At 41.1% G+C, this 18,295-nt stretch overlaps 1 protein-coding gene across 1 annotated transcript in view; it reads left to right on the top strand.

The window, feature by feature from the left end:
- The window catches only part of Fanci (FA complementation group I), a 56,183-nt gene that overhangs the window by 11,067 nt on the left and 26,821 nt on the right, over window positions 1-18,295 (top strand). The window contains exons 7-15 of the mRNA XM_013118943.3: window positions 166-207; window positions 1,185-1,308; window positions 2,231-2,316; window positions 4,049-4,175; window positions 7,555-7,647; window positions 8,541-8,677; window positions 13,369-13,549; window positions 15,910-15,997; window positions 18,143-18,270. Coding sequence (XP_012974397.1) covers window positions 166-207; window positions 1,185-1,308; window positions 2,231-2,316; window positions 4,049-4,175; window positions 7,555-7,647; window positions 8,541-8,677; window positions 13,369-13,549; window positions 15,910-15,997; window positions 18,143-18,270 — 1,006 coding nt within the window. The remainder of the gene's footprint in view (window positions 1-165; window positions 208-1,184; window positions 1,309-2,230; window positions 2,317-4,048; window positions 4,176-7,554; window positions 7,648-8,540; window positions 8,678-13,368; window positions 13,550-15,909; window positions 15,998-18,142; window positions 18,271-18,295) is intronic.

The raw sequence follows: 18,295 nt of genomic DNA, 5'->3' as shown, positions 1-18,295 counted from the left end.
CCACTAATACCCAGCTATTGTTTAAATTGTGTTTGTTTCATGCTGTTTCCCAGTATTTGAAAATCAAACTTGAAATGCCCCCCTTTTTCTTCATTAGTTTTATAAAATTGTATGTAAAGGAGTTAAAATGAAATAAACATACTCTTCTTCATTGTCTTTAACCAGATGGGCCCAACGATACGTGATCCAACTCACTTCTATGTTCAAGTAAGCATTGTTTGTTTGTTTGTTGTCTTTGCATCAAGCTTTGTCAACATGCCCATAAGAAATTGAAACACAGTGAGCTCAAACTCCACTTTTTCTGAATAATAGCATTGTACCTTTATTTTCTGCTATGGCATTCTTTCCCCTCCCTCTGCTTTGGCTTAGTTTATTAAATATATGACTGATTTTTTTTGAGATGCTTAGGTAAATTTATTAGTTCTCCTAAAAGACTGTTCATAAGAAAACTCAAAGAGGACAGCTATAGTCTAATAGCTACTTTATACTTTAACTCCAAATTTTATTTAAAGACTTGTTTTATTGTTTATGTGTGCATGTGTGTGTGCATGCCTGAAGAGGCTAAAAGTGGGTGTCAGATCCCCGGAGCTGGAGTTATAGGTGGTTTTGAGCAGCTCATTGTGTGTGTTGGGAACCAAACTTCAGTCCCTGGAAGAGCAACAACTGTTCTTAACCACCGAGCCATCTTTTCAGCCCCTTAATTAATTAACTGATTGATTGATTGATTGTGTGTGTGTGTGTGTGTGTGTGTGTGGTGTTTATATGTGAATGTGTCTTTACTACTATGAAGGTACTTATGAGGTGTATGTGTCTTTGCTGCTGCGAAGGTACTTAGGTTGTAAGTGTGGGTATATGTGGCGGCCAGAGGTTGATGTTGGGTGTCCTCCTTGATCATCTTCTACCTTAGGTATTGAGACATTTATCCCATAACCTATTCTAATTAGGTTGCTTGTCCAGAGATCCTGTCTTGGATGAAATTATAGGTGACGGGTCCTGGGGATCCAAGCCCTGGTCCTCACTCTTGCATAGTAAATGGTTTACCCTACTGAGATGTATTCCCAGTCCCTACATTGTATTTCTTAAAAAATGTTTGATAGGATTTTAATTATTACAAAGCCCTGAATTTAATTCCTAAAAACAAAGCAGTTAGGCTCTGGGCTAGACTTTAAATCTCTGCTCTACAGGGATGTCCGTCTGACGACAGAAGAGATGGATCTGGTGGTGGCAAAAGTGTTGGCGATGTTTTCAAAGTTGAACCTGCAAGAAATACCACCCTTGGTCTATCAGCTTCTGGTTCTCTCTTCCAAGGTACAAATAAACAGTTATTCTTATTCTGTGACATAAGCAGCTGTCCCAGCTCAGCCTTTTCAGATTGTTGGTTTCCATACTAAGACATACATGTTTTTATTTTATTTGTGGTGATTTGACCATGCTTTTCAGCCAAGGGAAAAAATTTTTTTTTTGCGTGTGAAAGTAAAAGAAATAGACCTAGAAAGCGTGTTCACTAAGAGCACAGAAACTACAGTATTCGTTGTGTGACACTATTCCTAGAGGGATGTAAGCAAACACCCACTCACACCAGATAGGGAGCCAACGACAGATCCCTTAAGAAGCCACCAAGGCCCACCTTGGGGAAACAACAAGCTTTACTGGGGTTGCTTTCAGGAGTGTGGGTGGGAGTTACTTGCAGGAGCAGAAATGACTCAAAGACTATATTGCCAAAGGCCCACCGCAGCATGGATGGCAGCCCACAAAAACTGGAATTGTGGAGTGTAGGGCACTGGGAGAGGCAGCGCAGCAGGTTGGAGTCTCCTTCCAGCAGCTCAGCTGGTCTGACAGTGTGTCTCACCAGTCCTTGCTGCCTACATGTGCTTGAGGAGGTTGAGGCCTAGTGCATCTCTTCAGTTCCTGGGACTTCCTGAAGCTTTTGCCTGTCATTATTACCTAGGCTGAGGGAGCTTCCTTGCAGAATGAAATGTTTTATCTAGAAGGAAAGCCTCACAACCATGTTTCAGCTACGGTTGGGCCCCCAAGGCACATACTCTACAACCACGCGGTTTCCCTGGCATTGTAAAGTATTGCAAACTTTTGCAACTTGCAAGTGTTCTGTGCGTTATTACCATGACACTAGGTTGTAACTTATTTAAACTTCTACTTGATAGCCCTTGGTTATTTTACCTTCAGTTAGGAGAGCATTCTTTTATTATAATAATAATTATTTTATTTTTAGGGAAGCAGAAGGAATGTTCTGGATGGAATAATAGCCTTCTTCAATGAGCTAGACAAGCAGCACAGTGAGGAACAGAGCAGTGATGAGTGAGTAGCACAGTTTAAAAGTGCAGCACATTTTTTGCAAATTCACCTTCCCACCATGCGCTTTGATCATCAGTGTGGTTGTTAGCTTTGCTTTACCCCCCTCCCTCCCCCCTTCAGAACTGTAGCCCCCCCTCCAGCTGCTCAGTTAGGAAGGTAGGAGAATAATTCAGTGTCTTACACTCTCACTCACACCCTTCCAGGAAAGTACCACTAACTGCCTTGTGAGATGCAGGTTTAGCATCTGTTTTAGAAGAAAATTAACAAATAGCTGATTGCCTGCTCTGTGGGTAGCATTGGCCTTGGGACTATAGTGATGAACCAGTCAGATGAGACTTCTGTTGCAATGGAGCTTAAATTTTGGTGAGAAGAGAGTCTTAGAGTTGGCCGTGTGTGACGAATGGAAAGGATGATGTGTCAGTGACAGCACAGCTACTTTCAGTTGGGACTGGGAAAACGTCTCTGGGGAGGCTCTGCTTTAGCCTAGCCTGACTGATAAGAACCACCATGCGCTGATGAGGAGCGCATTTTCAGGTTGGGACTAATACAAAGACAGAGCACAATGTGACATATCTTAGAAAACTGGTGGATTTTTTTAATGTTTATTTTGTGTGTTTATGTGTGGCCCTAAGTGTATGTATATGCACCATGTGCATGCAGTACCGTCAGAAGCCAGAGAGGGCATCAGATCCCCCGAACTGGAGTTAATAGATGGTTGTGAGCTGCCATGTGGGTGCTAGGAACTGAACGCAGGTCCCCTGCAAGAGCAGCCAGTGCTCTTAATCACTGAGTCATCTCCCCAGCACTGGATGTTTCCTTTAAACAAAAAAAAAAAAAAGTGTACAGAGTGCTTATTCTAAGTCAGGTGCATGTACTATAAACATTGCTTTTTTGTGGATATGGAAACCAAGAGACAAATTTAGGTATTATCCTCCGTTGTATAGCCAGATAATAATAGCAAAGATTTGAATCCAAGTGGCCTGGCTAAGGGGTTCTTGGGGTTGGGTCTAGTACAATCAGCTGCTCCCAGTCTGTAATAACCTTTGTTACTTGGCTTGCACAGTTGACAAGACAGTAGTTCTCTACATTGACTTAGTCTCTAAGTTGACAGCAGGTTTCACAGATGGTAAGGAGATCTGTTCTAACCACATTAGGCTTGCAGTGCTCACTGGCAGCTGGTATGGAGCATTGAGCAGGTAAAGGTCTGAACCAAAACTATAAATTGATATATATTGAAAAGTAAACACACATATACATGTAAATGGGAAGGGACTAAAACCAAGGGGCAGGATGGAATTATCTAGGGAGAAATGAAGAGGAAGAAACCTAACAGCTCAGAGATACTGGACATTTTCAGATGGGAAGGTGAGCTAGGGCTGGGAAAACATTAAGATCAATGGCAGTGACCCAGAGGACAAGGAAACCAGGCATTAGGCGCACGCTTACAATCTCTGCACTTTGGGAGCTGAGGCAGATAGATCATGAGTTCAAATTCAAGGCCAAATAGGCTGCATAGCCCCGTGAGACGGTTTTGGTCACATGGACATCATCTGTGACCCTTACGAGAATAGTGAGATGGGTTAGGAGAGGACAGAGCCTGAGTGAATTTGGTTGGACTTGGGTAGAGAGTATGAGATAAAGAAATGGAAATGCTGACTACAGACAGTCCTTGCTGTGTGTCCCAGCACCTTTTTATTTGCTAACCCTACTTAGACCTTGCTATTGAATCTTCTAGGTTGCTGGAACTTGTTACCGCCCCAGAAGATGAACTCTATCATGTGGAAGGCACCATCATTCTGCACATTGTGTTTGCCGTCAAACTGGACTGTGAATTGGGCAGAGAACTTCTGAAACACATAAAGGTAGCACCAGCTCTTACTAAGATGTTTCCAGGTCTCCAAGAGACAGGGAGTTTGTACTGAAGCCTCTTTCATGCAGTGACCTCAAAAGATCCGCCTGCCTCTGCCACCTGGGTGCTGGGATTAAAGGCGTGTGCCACCACTGCCCGGTGGCACTTCTACTTTCAAATTTTAATAAAATTGCCCTTGAACTCCAAAAATAAATTAATTAACTTAATTAAATAAAAACATTTAGGGGGCAGTCAAATGGCTCAGTGGGTAAAAGCAATGACTGTCAAGCCTGATTGCCTGAGTTCAGTCCTGGGTCCAGCATGGTAGAAGGAAAAAACTGACTCTCGAAAACTGTCCTTTGACCTGCATGCATGTGCTGTGGCATGTATGCTGTATGTGTACACACATGCACACAATTTTTAAAAATCTTCTGTAGTACGAAACAACAAAAGCTGAGAACTGAGAAACTCACTCTAATTTTATTTGTTTTGATTTTATCTGTTTGTCTATCTATCTATCTATCTATCTATCTATCTATCTATCTATCTATCTATCTATCTATCTATCTATTTTTGAGGCAGGGTTTCTCTGTGTAGTCTTGGCTGTCCTGGAACTTGCTTTGTAGATCAGGCTGGCCTCAAACTCAGATCCACCTGCCTCTGTCTTCCAAGCCCTGGGATTACAGGTATGAGCCACAACTGGCAGGAAACTCAGTCTACTTTTAAGTATTTTTTATCTTGACTTCAGCTTCCCTGTTTATGAACTGGGATTCTACTTATTTCTAGTATATCATAGAATTTTATGATGCTAAATTAGTCATCATTAAATGTCTGTGAGGTAGAAAAACAAACTTTTTTTTAAAGATAGGATTTGTGTATCCTAAGCTGGCCTCAAGCTCCTTTTATAGTTGAGGCTGGCCTTGAATTTATGATCTTCCTGCCTTCACCTTCCAAGTCCTGAGATTATAGGCATATCCTACCATCATGCTTACCTTCCTCTAACTTTTCATTCTGAAAAAAAAAACAACAACAAAGTCTAAAAAGAGAAATACCTCTTTTCCCTTCACCTGGTTTCACTTATTAAGTATGATTGTAACTCTCACATACACCTTTTCCCGGCTGTGAACCTTTTCAAATGAAATTGTGAAACCATAACCCTTCATTGTCTGACTCCTTTAGTATGTGTCTCTTGAGAATGTGAGTGTATTACCACAGTGACATTGTCTCACCTACAAGTTTAACTTTAACTAACTCCTTTAATGCCATTTAATCTTGTAATCCTAATTTAGATTTTCATAGCTGCTTTATAGCTGTTTTTACTTCTACCCCATGATCTATTCAGGCTTAAAACGTTTTGCATTGGTTTATTTATTGTGCCTGATATACATACATACGTTTATTTATTTATTGGTTTTTCAAGATAGGGTTTCTCTGTAGCTTTAGAGCCTGTCTGGAACTCAATCTGTGGAACTCACACAGACATCCTCCTGCCTCTGCTTCCCAAGTGCTGGGATTAAAGGTGTGTGCTATCACTGCCCGGTTATGCTTTTGAAAGTACTATTTACTTTAGCTTTTATTTTGGTTGCAAATATATCTTTGTAATGTGTTCTTTAAGTTTTTTTAAATATTATTTTGTGTTTGTGAGTGTTTTGTGTGTATACATGTATGTGCACCTCATGTGTGCCTGATGCCAGAGGAGGTCAGAAGAAGGCATCAGACTCCTGGGACTGGAGTTACTGGTGTTTGTCAGCCTCCATGTAGGTCCTTGGAACTGAATCTGTGTCCTCTGCAAGAACAAGTGCTCTTAACCACCGAGCTGTCTCTCCATCCCCATTATATAATCTTTTAAAAGCATCCTCCCTGTCATCTTGCGTTCTACTTTGTGCGATTTACCTGATTGTTTTCTTGGGACCCTTCAGAAGCCTTGGACTTTTTGTCTGCGGAGGTCAGCAGCTCTGTACAGGGGCTGATAATGTCTAATGTAGTGCTGCAGGCTTCACAGTCTGTCACAGCTGCTCAGCATTAGTGTGCTAGAACTCAGCCCTGGACAAGACACATGAATTGTATGGCTGTGTCCAAACTAAACTCTATAGACACTAAGACTTGAAACATTTCGTTTCGTGTTATGAAATGTTATTTTTCCTTTGATCCTTTACCAACTATTTTAAAATGTAAAAACCACTCTTTACTCACTGGCTGCGTAAAAACAGGTTGCCTTTGGTTGACAGGCCAACCCCTCTCCCATGAGGATTTCTTCTGGTGATGGTGAATCATTTGATTAAGATAATGACTGCCAGTTTTCTTCATTTATAAAGATATAAAGAGAGATAGCTCAGTGGCTAAAAGTATAAGAGTTCCATTTGCAGCACCCACATTAGGCTGCTCCCAACCACCTGTATCTCCAGTTCTAGAGAGTCAAACACCCTCTTCTGGCCTCTGCAGGCATCTGAACTTGTGTACAAAATTACACACATATGTACATAAATAAAAATAAATCTTTTGCCAGGCGTTGGTGGCACATGCCTTTAATCCCAGCACTCGGGAGGCAGAGGCAGGCAGATCTCTCTGAGTTTGAGGCCAGCCTGGTCTTCTGAGCGAGTTCCAGGACAGGCTCCAAAAACAATACAAAGAAACCCTGTTTCAAAAAAAAATTGTTTTTTTGAGTGCTACGTCTTGCTATCACTAGCTGACCTAGAACTTGTTTTGTATCCCAGGTTTGCCTCCAACCTGGGGCAATTCTCCCTCAGCAAAATTTGAAGATTTCTATTGTATCTTTTATTCTATTGATGCAGTGTTAGTTTTTTACATTTCCCCTCTATTGTTTTGAGTGTTGTCAGTATGTCAGTAAAGCTTTTTAACTGGTTCACACTAGCAGTCATTATCTATTTTGAGCTCTGAGTTACTTGGATTCCTTGAGTTGGGTTATGTGTCCTTTTGATGTGGCAGCATTGGTCTTTGAGCATTTTTGTGGCACAGGATATGCAAGGTTTACTTGCATTTTCCTTGACACACCAGAATACCAGCCACTTCCTCTAGGAGCCCCAGGTCCACTGTATAGGAAAGGCTCCTTAAGGACCTCGATTGGTTAGTCCTGAAAGTCTTCCATCATCTCCTGTCAGTCCACTGCTCACTTTATGTGTTCAAAGTAATCATTTTGTTGCTATTTTCTCTCTCTCTCCCTCTCTCATCCCTCCCTCCCTCCAGGATTTCTCTGTATAGCCTGTCCTAGAACTTACTCTGTAGATCAGGCTGGCCTCAGACTCAGAGATCCGCCTGCCTCCACCTCCCTAGTGCTGGGATTAAAGTTGTGCCACCACTGCCCTGTGTATTGAACTTGTTTTGAGCAGGTTTGGTTGTACTTGTGAAGTATAACGACGTTTGCTTTATTCTAGGCTGGACAGCAGGGGGACCCCAGTAAGTCCTTATGTCCTTTCAGCATCGCTCTTCTTCTCTCTCTAACAAGGATACAGAGATTTGAGGAACAGGTACTTTTTTTTTAACGATACTTCAATTCCTTTTATAGCTGACAGGAACCTGTTTTTGTTAGTATCCTTCCCTATCCTGCCAGCAACAAAGGCCGCTGTTCCAGGCTGCTGGAAACCTTCAGATTCCTGGAGTGTGCCTTCATTTCCCACTGAGAAAGCCAGATGGTAGAGAGTAAGAGTCCCGTGATGTGCTCAAGCTACAAGAATGCCAGCTTAGGTAGCTGTTCCGCAGCAGCCTCGTGGTAGCTTTCTAAGAACTATCCCTGATAATCAATGAGAAAAGCATAGAGTCCTTGCCCTCTTTTTCTTGTGGGTTCCAAGGTTATGAGAAACGATTTTTGTCTTTTGTTTTGTGGTTGTGAAGCATTGATTCAGCCTCACGTTTGGTGGCAGGTGGTAGAACCCTGAGTTACACACTTGTCTCTGTTGACTTATTACGTAATTTGAGACAAGGGAGCCGGTGAGATGGCTCAGCAGCTGAAACACTTGCTACTAAGCCCGATGACGGAAGTTCAATCCCTAGGAATGACAGAGTAGGAGGAAAGAGCGAACTCCTAAAAGGGGTTCTCTGACTTCTCCATGTGCACTGTGACATGCACTCCCCCAAAATAAGCTGTGTCATTTGTCCTCAAACTTGTAATCCTCCTGCCTCAGCCTTCTGGGTGTCAGATGATAGACATGCACCACCAGACCTGGCATGGGAAATGTTTGGAATATACTGATGTTTCACCCTTTTCTCATGAAGAAGCTCACAGCTTTTGTATCATCTCAGTCTATTTAAACAGTCGGCATAGTGCTGTGTGTGAGCAGCGACTCAGGGGACTACTTGCGGGTTTATCTCAGAGCAGAAACTATGATTTTGGCTCATTTCCTCATTTCTTCAATTATATCAGGTGTTTGATCTTTTAAAGACTTCAGTTATAAAAAGCTTTAAGGATCTTCAGCTCCTCCAAGGCTCAAAATTTCTGCAGAATCTTGTCCCTCACAGAACTTGTGTTTCATCCATGATCTTAGAAGTGGTAAAGAACAGGTGAGTTAATGAACCATATTCTAAAAGTGCTTGAGGGTCTGGGCTAGAAAAGGCAGTGTGGACCCACACTTACACCACTCAAAGCAGACTGACAGCTGTAGTTAATGACTTTGTAAGATTAAAGGTCTGTCCCTTTAGAACAGTAAAAGACAACATTTCTATATTGAAGGAAAAAAAACCCCTTTTATCTCAGGGCCTGATTTCTTAGACACCTGCTCTCTAACAAGAATATAAAGCATTGTCTTGTTCCTTTTTTGATGCTGCAGCACTGTTAACCTAAGTCTTTATTGGTGCCTTCTTAAGTGAGTGAAAAATACTAACTTATCTTTGACCATTGAAGCCTGGGGCTGGAAAGTCAGAAGTGAATCATTGACTTAACCGTTTTATACAGTCCTACTTAAACTACAAGGAGAGCAGTAGGATGTTCGTTTTATTTTGTGTATTTCAGGGTAAATAGTTATTGTAACAATATTGTGTCATACTTTTCTTTGTCTATTGGTTAAATATAAAGTTTTACACTTTAAGCCATAATTTAAGGCCTTTTTAATGTGCTGGAACTCTGAGGTCTCTTCTCAGAGAGCTCCACTCGCAGTGCGTGAGACAGTGTCTCACTATGTAGCCCCCTAGCTGGCCTCAACCTCTGACAACCATACCTCTGCTTTTCCAGTGCAGGCATAAGCCACCATACCCAGCTATATCCAATTTCTTTTTTTTCTATAGTTAATGGTGTCTCTCCAGTATTTTCCCAACTGAATCTCTCCAAGTTAGGTCAAAGAGTCAGGCAGTGCATAACCAGGAAATGGGAGCTCCGCCCATCTTCTGGAAGTCTCTACCAGTCATGGGATCTAAAAGCATCTTCATCTGTAATCTAGTGGAATAGGCTCTTGCTACTAGATGGGGCCAGACGTTGGAGGGAGATATATGGGTGACATCATTATAATCTCCCTCAGTTATTTGCTGGTTAGTCATACATGATTTCTCCAATTGGTTAATTAACCTAAGAAATAACACATATATTACATGATTGAATTTTGGGTACCCTAACTTGTATTTTTAGTAGAATTTTATTTAGACTTACTTCTATATGCCTAGCAGTGTCTAGAGAGGCACTAGATAGTCATTTTTGCTCTAACATAATTTATTCCTTAAAAATCTTTTGTTCGCCGGGCAGTGGTGGCACAAGCCTTTAATCCCAGCACTCAGGAGGCAGAGGCAGGTGGATCTCTGTGAGTTAGGCCAGCCTGGTCTACCGAGCGAGTTCCAGGACAGGCTCCAAAACAATACAAAGATACCTGTCTTGGAAAAAAAAATCTTTTGTTCAAGAAAACTGTGCCCTAAGAGCAACAAGACCCATGGGGATAGTAAGATGGGACAAAGTGAAATGCATTTGGCTTTGTGCTCTGAGCACTACGATGGTTTATGTTCTTCTTGTGAGATTCTGTAATAGGTACTGGACCTTACTTGAGCAACAAGCTTAAATATCAAAACTGCTGAATTGTGGGGAAGGAGCAAAATGTGTAAACATTGGCAAGAACCATGTAATGCACACTTCAGAATACTGAGTTATGCTTGTGACCTAAGCCAGGAGGTGGCAAATGAGGTGACAGACTCAACAGTATTGTGTCCTCCAGAGTTAGCCACGTTAGTACTGTTAACAGCCTGTTTCCGTGGTGTTTTGAAATAAAAAAGACATTAATGTACTAGGGAAAAAAATCTACAAACTAGTTTTCAGTTTATTGCCCACTTGCCAATCATGTAGCCATGCCTCCATGTTGTAACCAGAGGAGGGCTGTGACCCTGGGTTCTGTGATGAGAACCTCAGAGGGCACTTAGTTCTCTTCCCTCCCTTGTTCCTTTCACACACACACACACACACACACCCTCTAGACACGCACACACACGCACACACACACCCTCTAGACACGCATGCACACACACACACACACACACACACACACACACACACACACACACACACACACACACACACCCTCTCCTGTCGCCTCCTTGTTATTTGGACTTCGTGTTAGCTTTACTGATCTCTTCATTCACCTCTATTCTTTGGCCCACATAACCTTTCTCTTCGAAAAAAATGCCATAAGTCCATAATTTTTGCAGTAATTCTTTCTGATACAGTGTAGATGATGAATTTTGAGTCTTGATATCTGAAATTTTTATTTTGCTCTACTAGTTAAATTACCAGATGTAAAGGTCTAAGTTCATTATCATTTTTCATTTTCTCTTTCATCTAGAATTGCTGGTAGAAAGTCTGATGATTATCTGATTTTTGTGTTATTGTAGATAACCTGTGTTTTTCTTCATAGAAACTTTTACAACTTTGTCTAATCTTTGCTGTTCTGAAATTAACAGTTCACGTTCATGCATCTTCCTTGTCCATGCTACCTGTTACTTAGGCTTGTATTCTTTATAGTGATTTATGTCTTCCTTAAACACTGATATTCTTGTTTTTGCAATTGGGGAGATGGCTCAGTTGGTAAAGTGTTTGCTATGCGAGCATGAGGACCTGAGTTCAGATCTGCAGCACCCATGTAAAAAGCCAGGCATTAAATGTGCGCCTGTAATCCCAGGGCTCGGAGGTGAAGGAGGGGAGATCTCTGGGGCTTTCTGGCCAGCCAGTCTAGCTGAAACCAAGAGGTCCAGGTTGAGTGAGTGACTGTCTCAGAGTAGGGTGGTACAAAATGTTTTAAAATAATAAAACTAATAAGGGGAGGAATTGGGGGTGAATATGATCAAAATGCAGTATTTGAAATTCCCAAAGAATTAATAAAAATTCACCCTGTCAGCTATTCATATTTATACTATCTGTAAACTACAGAGAAATGAGTTGTTTTTGATAGACCAGAAAACCAGCTTCTTACTTTATAGTTTAGATTGTGTATGTGTGTATACCATTTATGTACTTATATATGTGCACAGGCCATTAATATATATGGGATACACTACACACACACACACTCACCTTGTATATACATTGTCTGTGTGTATCTTTTTAAAAAAGATTTATTTATTATGCATACAATGTTCTACTGGCATGTATGCCTTCATGCCAGAAAGGAGCACAAGATTTTGTTATAGATGGTTGTGAGCCACCATGTGGTTGCTGGGTATTGAACTGAGGACCTCTGGAAGAGCAGTCAGTGCGCTTAACCTCTGAACCATCTCTCCAGCCCCTTATTTAGGTACTTATATATGTGTGCATGCCATTAATATATATGGACTATATTACATATACACAACCTTATGCATACATTTTAGGTATGTACCATTTATGTATATATATGCTATTAGTATATATGGACTTTTATACATATGCACATATACTTTATACATTTTTTGTGTCTACCATTTTGTACTTGAATTTGTATACATGCCATTTATATATATGGGCTATAATATATATACACACACACCTTATATATACATTGTGTGTGTACTCATGTCTTTTTTGAGACAGGGTCTAATGTATCCCAGGCTGGCTTTGGAACTTACTATATAGCCAAGGATGACCTTAACCATCCAGCATCTACCTCTCAAATGCTGTAATTGCAGGTGTATGTCACCATGCCCAGTTTTATGCAGTGCTGTGGCTTGAACCTAGGACTTCCTGTATGCTAGGAAAGCACTCTATCAACTGAGTTACTTCCCCAGCCCATGTTTTAAGTCCTAGGGTGGGAAGAATGGAACGTATGTCTTATTTATCTTATCCTTTCTCTCCAGAGTGAATATTGTTAAATCTGTCAAGATGCATAGCTATTTCAATTGTAGTTTAGTGCTGCTTTATACTTTTCCTGTGTCTTAACCGGTAGATGTAATGATGTAAAGACCAATTTAAGCTTATCCCTTCCACTATAGAGGGTAACATCAAGTGGTAGTCACTAAGGTTCTTTTGGTTACAAAGGTTATTTGTAGTTTAGCTCATGCTGTTGCAACCATATCATTCATCCACCTATGCTATAAATATTTACTGAGTGCTTTGTGCCTAGGCTATGTGGGTAAAAATTGACTACACTTTGGTCTGAATCCTAAAGAATCTCAGTCTAGAGAGGGACAACTTTTGAAGTATGTACATTGTGCTGCATAGAGAGGAGAATTGAAAAAGCTACTGGCTATGAAATCGTGAATGGAAACTGCAAAATGGTCATTGAAATACTGTATATTTCTTTTTATATTTTTGGTCTCTTTCTTTCTTTTTTTTTTTTTTTTTTTTGGCTTTTCGGGACAGTGTTTCTCTGTATTGTTTTGGAGGCTGTCCTGGAATTCACTCTGTAGACCAGGCTGGCTTTGAAATCAGAGAGATCCGCCAGCTTCTGCCTCCCGAGTGCTGGGATTAAAGGCATGTGCCACCAACACCTTGCCGGTTTCTATTTTTTAAAGGTATTTTAGATACTTTCTTTTATTTTTGACTGAGGATTGAATACAAGGCCTTGTATGTGCTAGATAAGCATTCTACCACTAAGCTACACCTGTAGCCCATAATTTATGGATTCTCCCTAGTAAGTGTTCTGTCTGCCTTGGAAACCTCTTGCCTAGATTTGTATGACTGCAGTAAGAATTCTGTCAAAAGACAATGTGTGCAGAGAAAGGAGATCTGAGTTAAATGAGCAAATAGCATTGTGTGTGAGGGTGGGTATTTACTAAGATTCTCTTGATTACACTTTGTTTCCTTGCAGTGTTCATAGTTGGGATCATGTAACTCAAGGTCTGATAGAACTTGGTTTCATCTTAATGGATTCATATGGGCCAAAAAAGATGCTTGATGGAAAAGTTGTTGAAATTGGCTCCAGTCTTTCTAAAATGACAAACCAGCATGCCTGTAAGCTGGGAGCTAATATCTTGCTAGAAACCTTTAAGGTAAGTGAACTTGATAGTTTTATGTCAGCTTGTCACAACCTAGAGTCATCAGCAAGGAGGGAGCCCCAGTTGAGAAATGCAATGCATGCAATGCATTTTCTTATTAATGGTGAGGGAGGGCACAGCCCATTGTGGGTGGTGCCATCCATGGGCAGTGGTCTGAAATCAGGCTGAGCAAGCCATAAAGCACAAGCTACTAAGCAGCACCCCTCTGTGGCCTCTGCATCAGCTCCTGCCTCCAGGTCACTGCCCCGCTTGAGTTCCTGTCCTGACTTCCTTTGTTGATGAACTGTGATGTGGAAGCATAAACTGAAAAAACCCTTTCCTCCCCGAGTGGCTTTGGTCATGGTGTTTCATCACAGCAGTAGTAACCTTAGAGAAGACAGTAAGAGTCTCATTTGACTATCATTTTCAAATTGTGTCTAAATAATATAAATAGAGCAAGATGTTGCCTGGAAGTTTGGCATGTAAGGAAGTTTGACAGTTGGCAGAGTGTGTGTGACAGCTTGAGATGGTATTGAAACATTATAGATCCAGATTACAGTCTTGTTTTTCTTTCTTGTTACTTGTGTTGAGAGAGGGAAAGCTATATGCGTGTGAGTAACTTGCCCTCGTGTGCACATGTGTGCAGAAGAGCGGAACAGAGCGTGGGTGTCTCCTCTATAGTTCTCGGCTTTATTGCCTTGAGCCAGAATTTTTCACTAAGACCTTACGTTTGAGTGGAAGGTAGATTTCTCCCCCTCTAGTAAACAGTATGTTAGCTTTTTGTCTCCGGAATAACCTAGGAGAAACAAATTACAAAAAGGAGTTATTTTGGCTCACAATTTCAGATGTTTCAGTCTGTGTGTGCCTGAATTAATGCCTTTGGGCCTAGATGCATCAGAGTATCATTTAAGGCAGCAGGACCAGGATGGAGGAGACTACTCACCTGATAGTGGCTGGAAAGTGGAGAGACACGCACAGACACAGAATGCACCAAAGAGTCAGAGACAACAGAAGGAGACAGAGACTAGGTCAAGCCAGTACTCGCTGGCTTGTTCCTTCTTTGTCTCTTAGCTTACTGCATACTTCTGTCCACATTCAGGGTAGTCTGTCTTTTCATCATGTGCTAGCAGTGCCAGAAGTCCCATTAATCCTGGGACTCAGGAGGCAGAGGCAGACAGACTTCTCTGAGATCTCTGTGAGTTCGAGGCCAGCCTGGTCTACACAGTGAGTTCCAGGTCAGCCAGGGCTGCATAGAGAGACCCTGTCTCAAAACAAAACCCTAATCAAGTTGACAACGAGGAAGAACCGCATGGTCCTCAGCACGTAAGACCACTTGCTGCTCTTGCATTGGACGGGGTTCTGTTCCCAGGGTTCAATGGGGACCACATTCCCCTCCAGCAGCTCCAGCGCCCTCTTCTGTCCTCCTTGAGAACTGGGTGCTCATGGTGCACATCAATACACATAGGCAAAACACTCATACACTTTAAAAAGAAGTATGTTAGCAACATTCTTAGAATGAATTGTTGTTAAAATCTGTATTCTTATTCATTTATTTATAATTTACCTCTTCATTTGAATGAAGATTTTATTATTTTTATATATTTTACTTTATCTTATTTGCATTGGTATAGAAAGTGTCACATTCCTCTGAAACCAGAGTTACAGACAGTTGTGAGCTGCCATGTGGGTGCTGGGAATTGAACCCGGGTTCTCTGGAAGAGCAGCCAGTGTTCTTAACCTCTGAGCCATCTCTTCAGCCCCTTAATATCTGTATTTTTAAAAAACAAGATGTTCCATTTGATTTCAGAGGTGCTGATTGTATCAAAGTATCTATAGAGCACATAATTGCTATTAAATAAGTACCTATCAAGTCTAAAAAATCTAGAATGTCAGAGTAATCAAATTCAAGTAAGAGTTTAGATAAAATACAAGTTAAATTTCTTAATTTTTTTTTGATACACCTGTTCTGCCTCTTGAAGCTGAGAAGACATTGGTTAAGATTTTGTTGTTTTGTTTCTAAAACTTTCCATGGGCATTTAAGTTTTACATTTTGGGATAAAAGTTACTGATTCTGTCAGAAATGTGTCTGTTGACTGTACTGGACTCGTAGGAGTAGTCCCTGATGCTTGACCTTGACATTCGTGAGAACCGTACCTCTTCATTAATACAATAAGCACTTTCCTTGACTAACAAATCATTTGGGTGAAGAATGAGGAGAGAGCTGATTCTTTTTCCAGATGATTCATATTGTATCCTGATTTGTCAGAAAAATTGAGTTTCACACCTGTCCAAATTATTCTTGTTCTGCCTAGTATGTATGGATGTGTTAGCAAGCTGGAAATCACCAGGCTTCTTTATTGATCCCATTCTTTCAGATTCACGAGATGATCAGACAGGAAGTTCTGGAGCAAGTCCTCAATAGAGTCGTTACTCGGACATCCTCTCCCATCAGTCATTTTTTAGGTACCGGACTTCAAAAAGATAGCGCTCTTAAGAATATTTCCTTTTAAGTCACAATTCGGTCCCAGGGAGAAAACAAACATCTGCAGTGTGTGAGAAATGGCTCCGTGATTAAAGCGCCTGCCGTGGTCAGCTGGAGTTTGAGTGTGGGTTCTCAGAACCCACATAAATGCCAGGTGGGCAGGGTGGCCTGCTTATAATTCAGCCTCAAAAAGTGGAGGCAGGGAATCCCCACAGCAAACTGCCTGGCAAAGGTAGCCATATTGATGGGCTGTGGGTTTGACTAGGAAGGCACGCATGCATACACCCACACACACCACTCAACATGCTCCCACACATATGCAGCACATGCATATACACTCATGCACAATGCATACACACACATACCATGCACACACAGGAGAAATGGAAAAAAGAAAAAAGTAAAGCATAATAATGATATAATAGTTTAATGTATTGTCTCTGACTATGATGCCAATAAGACAGATGAATCCACTTGTCTGGTGTCAGTAAGGCAATATTTAACTGATGCGTGGGATGCCCATTATGCATCAGCATTCTTCTTAACACTTCTCCAGTGAGGCCTATTGTGTTGCTAAGTGACAGATGCTGGCCTTAAACGCCTGAGATTCTGATCTTGAGTTTATCACTCTGGTGTTGTCCTTCTCCGCCATGTATTGACTTTTACCTGTCTGTTTTTATTAGGTATCTCCTAGTGTCGAAATCCATTGCCTTTTTCTTTCCCACCAGTTTTGCTAAATTCTCTATTGTTTGACCTGTTTTAGCTTCTGTGAGACTTTGAGAAGGTCCTCAGAACTGTAATTGTTGGTTTCTTATCATGCCTATGGCCAGTCGTCATCCCCCCCCTCCCAGTTTTTATTGGTAACGTTTCTTTAACCCTTAAATTTTAGAGTTTAGTAAAGTTCAATGATTAATATTTTATTATACCTTAAAGCTTTATGATGTCTAATTGACATAATCTCCACATTGAAAGGATGACAATATAATGACTTAGCTGTGAAGCTATTTCCATAGTCAATTTAGGAACTGGGGAAATGAAATTAAACAGCATAGCTAGATACTGTTGTACACATATTAAAATTTAAAAAGAATGACCATGGCCAGGCATCATGGTACATGCCTTTTATCTCAGCACTCAGAAGGCTGAGGCAGGAGGATCTCTGTGAGTTCAAGCACCAGGTTAACTAAGGCTACATAGACAGACCCTGTCTCCAAAATAAAAAACTGACCTCACCAATGCTGGTGACAGTGTTGAATAATTAGAAACTGTTGGAGGAAGGTTTATTAAAAAAAAAAGTATGTGAAAGAGGAAATGGTTAAAAAAATTAGTAAGCTAGAATTTATCCAATTGTAGAATTTCATTTCTGTGTGACATTACTGCAAATGCTAAGATCAGGTGGAGATGTGTAGGAAGCATACCCTGACCTGACCGTGGACGCTCTCTTCCTCTGTTAGTGGCTCGTTTCTCATTCCTGAGAATTCCAAACCGCTTTCTGTTTTCTAATGTATTGCTTTGTGTTCTCACTTTGATGATTGTCGCTTTGTTTTCTTTCTCATACTTGTTTTGCTTGTAGTCTGTTCTTCCTCTGGTTACACACTCAGTTTATTAATCTCCAGCTGGAATTAAAGGCATACGGCACCACAGCCCAGCCAGTATGTTCTTTTCTAAATTATCATCTCTCACCCGACGTGGCAATGATACACATCTGTAATCCCAGTACTCTGGAGGCGGAGGCAGGAGGATTGCAAATTTGAAGCAAGCCTGGCACTTCAGTCCTAACCTGCCTTTTCCACGCTGACTTTACCACTCTAGATCCTTCGCCTCATGCACTGACCTCCCGTCCCCTTCTGTGGCGTTCTTACCTTCTTAGACTTTCCTGCAGTTGGCCATTCTGGGTTTCTGTGTTCCTTCAGAACCTTGATAATTCTTTGTCTTGATCTTCTAAAATACCCACCATGACCTCTTCTTGTGCACATCCTGTTTAAATTCTGTTTTTATTGTTTGTTAGGTAATACATGTTTGGAATTACTAGGTATTTGATAATCTGTTATTTTTCTCTTGAGGTATTTTTGCTTGTGTTCTAAGTACTAATTCTTGAAGCAACTAACTGTAGATTCTGTCTTCAGAACTGCTTTCCGATATCGTCATGTATGCACCTTTAATTCTTCAGAGCTGCTCTAAAGTCACGGAGACTTTTGACTATTTGTCCTTCCTGCCACTTCAGACAGTGCAGGGGCTGCTCAAGGCCGTACAGGTAAGTCAGCTGACACATCGGCTCA

The sequence above is a fragment of the Mesocricetus auratus genome, unplaced genomic scaffold (genome assembly GCF_017639785.1).
Source record: "Mesocricetus auratus isolate SY011 unplaced genomic scaffold, BCM_Maur_2.0 Super-Scaffold_4256, whole genome shotgun sequence".
In the NCBI taxonomy this organism is placed as follows: domain Eukaryota; kingdom Metazoa; phylum Chordata; class Mammalia; order Rodentia; family Cricetidae; genus Mesocricetus; species Mesocricetus auratus.
This window is presented reverse-complemented; position numbering and strand designations above follow the sequence as displayed.